Source organism: Trichinella spiralis (genome assembly GCF_000181795.1).
Source record: "Trichinella spiralis strain ISS 195 chromosome Unknown Scfld6729, whole genome shotgun sequence".
Lineage (NCBI taxonomy): Eukaryota > Metazoa > Nematoda > Enoplea > Trichinellida > Trichinellidae > Trichinella > Trichinella spiralis.
This window is the reverse complement of record NW_003533668.1, coordinates 1-1686: the sequence shown is the minus strand read 5'-3', so window position 1 is coordinate 1686 and position 1686 is coordinate 1. Positions and strand designations below refer to the sequence as shown.

Here is a 1686-nt window from a genome sequence, read left to right as displayed (position 1 = left end):
GCTGGTTATTATACAGTCCACTGGACTTGACGATAGGTCTGGAATAGGAAAGATAACACCGGCCCTGAACATGTTTTACATATCGTTTTATTCCTGCGACTTCATAAATTTTGTTCTGTATGAATATATAGTTCAGAATTTTACACATAATTTAATATTCAGAAAACAAAAAAAACTGATATTAAACAAAGCCTAGTGTTAGCGACAAAGCCTTTGTCGCTTGCGAGCTAGTGGACTGTAATTCTTATTCGGCGATAGGTCAAATCAACAATGATCATAATCTAACCGCAATTCGACTCACGTTCGCTTCTGAACGCAACACAAAGCAGGACAAATCGATAAAATTTTTATAAAATGTTTACGGTAGTCTTTCCTGGTGTAGCAACTAAATCGATTGCAATAATAATACTAATTGTAAGAAAGTAATTTATGTTGAACTCGAAAATCTTATTTTGTAAGTGGACAGTGCTTATTTATTCAACGATAGATGCGATTTGAATAAAGCATCAACAATGCATGATTGTTAAGTTTATTTTACAAGTAAAAGGTTGGTTTAGACCAGCGTTTCTTAACAATTTTATTCTCGTAGTTTTTGAAAATGGTTTTTTCTTTTTCAATAACTTAGAGCTGTTAAGGCATACGTAATATATTCTAATATGCTGGTTATCCTGAAATGAATGGCTACTACAATATGATGCACAATGAATAAACAGATAATAGCTACTCGAATTACTTAATTGTTTACTGGTAACGTTTAAAAGGCAAAGCAATGCGTCCTATGAATAAATAAATGGGTCACAATTGGATGTTATTTTCGAAACCAATTTGCAAAAGATTACTTTACTATCTACCGTGGAAGTTTCTCTCGTTCTTTTGAACACAAATGCTTTGTTCTCGGCCGAATTCTGGATAAACAAATTCACATTTCATTTTCAACCAACAATAGGTGACTTCAGTCTGTTTTTCATACCGGTTAAATGTGAAAATCCTTGCTCGCGCACATGTAGGAATTTGAAAACTAGCAATATATTAATTGCTTTCTCATGAATTGCAGGATACTGGAGTTGTCGTATGGGTTGACGTATTAATTGACGAGAAGTTGGCGTGGGTTATAAATACTGAACCGTTGTCTTCCTGACAACCGTCCGCCGCGCAGCCACCCCAGCTCCGTGGCACCAACTAATGGTATGCCGCGAGCTGAGCACAGCTGGCCGCTGACGGTAGCGCCGTCGCTGGTTCCACTGCGGGGGACCACGTCCCGATGATTGCCATTCCGGATAGCTGACTTCGACGGTCGGGAAGTCCACGTAAGTGCGACCGGTCATCAGCTGAAGCAGGGATAAGGGGTGGCGGTCATGGCTCTCGTCTCCCACGAATGTAAGACAGGCTTCTACCTTACAAAGTGTCGTAAATAGTTCTTCTTCGTCAAGCAAGGCTTTCTTGAGAATCTTCCGCAGCGATTCCTTCATCGAGCGGACGCGGCGTTCCCAGTAGCTGCCCATCCACGGGGCTCTCTCCTGAAAAGCGGTGCTCAAAAGCTTCCGCTTCGAGTGCTTACCTATGCTATGCACCATCAGTGGCGGTGAAAAGGTCAGCTGATCGTCCCGTCGCTCCCAGTAGATACCGAGCGTCTTTCAGAGATGACTCTTGGTGCTAGTGGATCTTTGCTCGTCAGGGACAGACTTC

At 41.5% G+C, this 1686-nt stretch overlaps 2 protein-coding genes across 2 annotated transcripts; both read right to left on the bottom strand.

The window, feature by feature from the left end:
• Positions 1-14: 14 nt before the first annotated feature.
• Positions 15-72, bottom strand: Tsp_12586a (CDP-diacylglycerol--glycerol-3-phosphate 3-phosphatidyltransferase; the record flags this gene model as incomplete). The annotated part of the gene is made up of 1 exon (XM_003366014.1): positions 15-72. A coding segment is annotated over exon 1 (58 nt), but the record flags the coding sequence as incomplete, so codon positions are not given.
• A 1037-nt stretch (positions 73-1109) lies between these two features.
• Tsp_12585 (conserved hypothetical protein) lies at positions 1110-1517 on the bottom strand (the record flags this gene model as incomplete). Its single annotated transcript, XM_003366013.1, has 1 exon — positions 1110-1517. A coding segment is annotated over one exon (408 nt), but the record flags the coding sequence as incomplete, so codon positions are not given.
• Between the last annotated feature and the right edge of the window lie 169 nt (positions 1518-1686).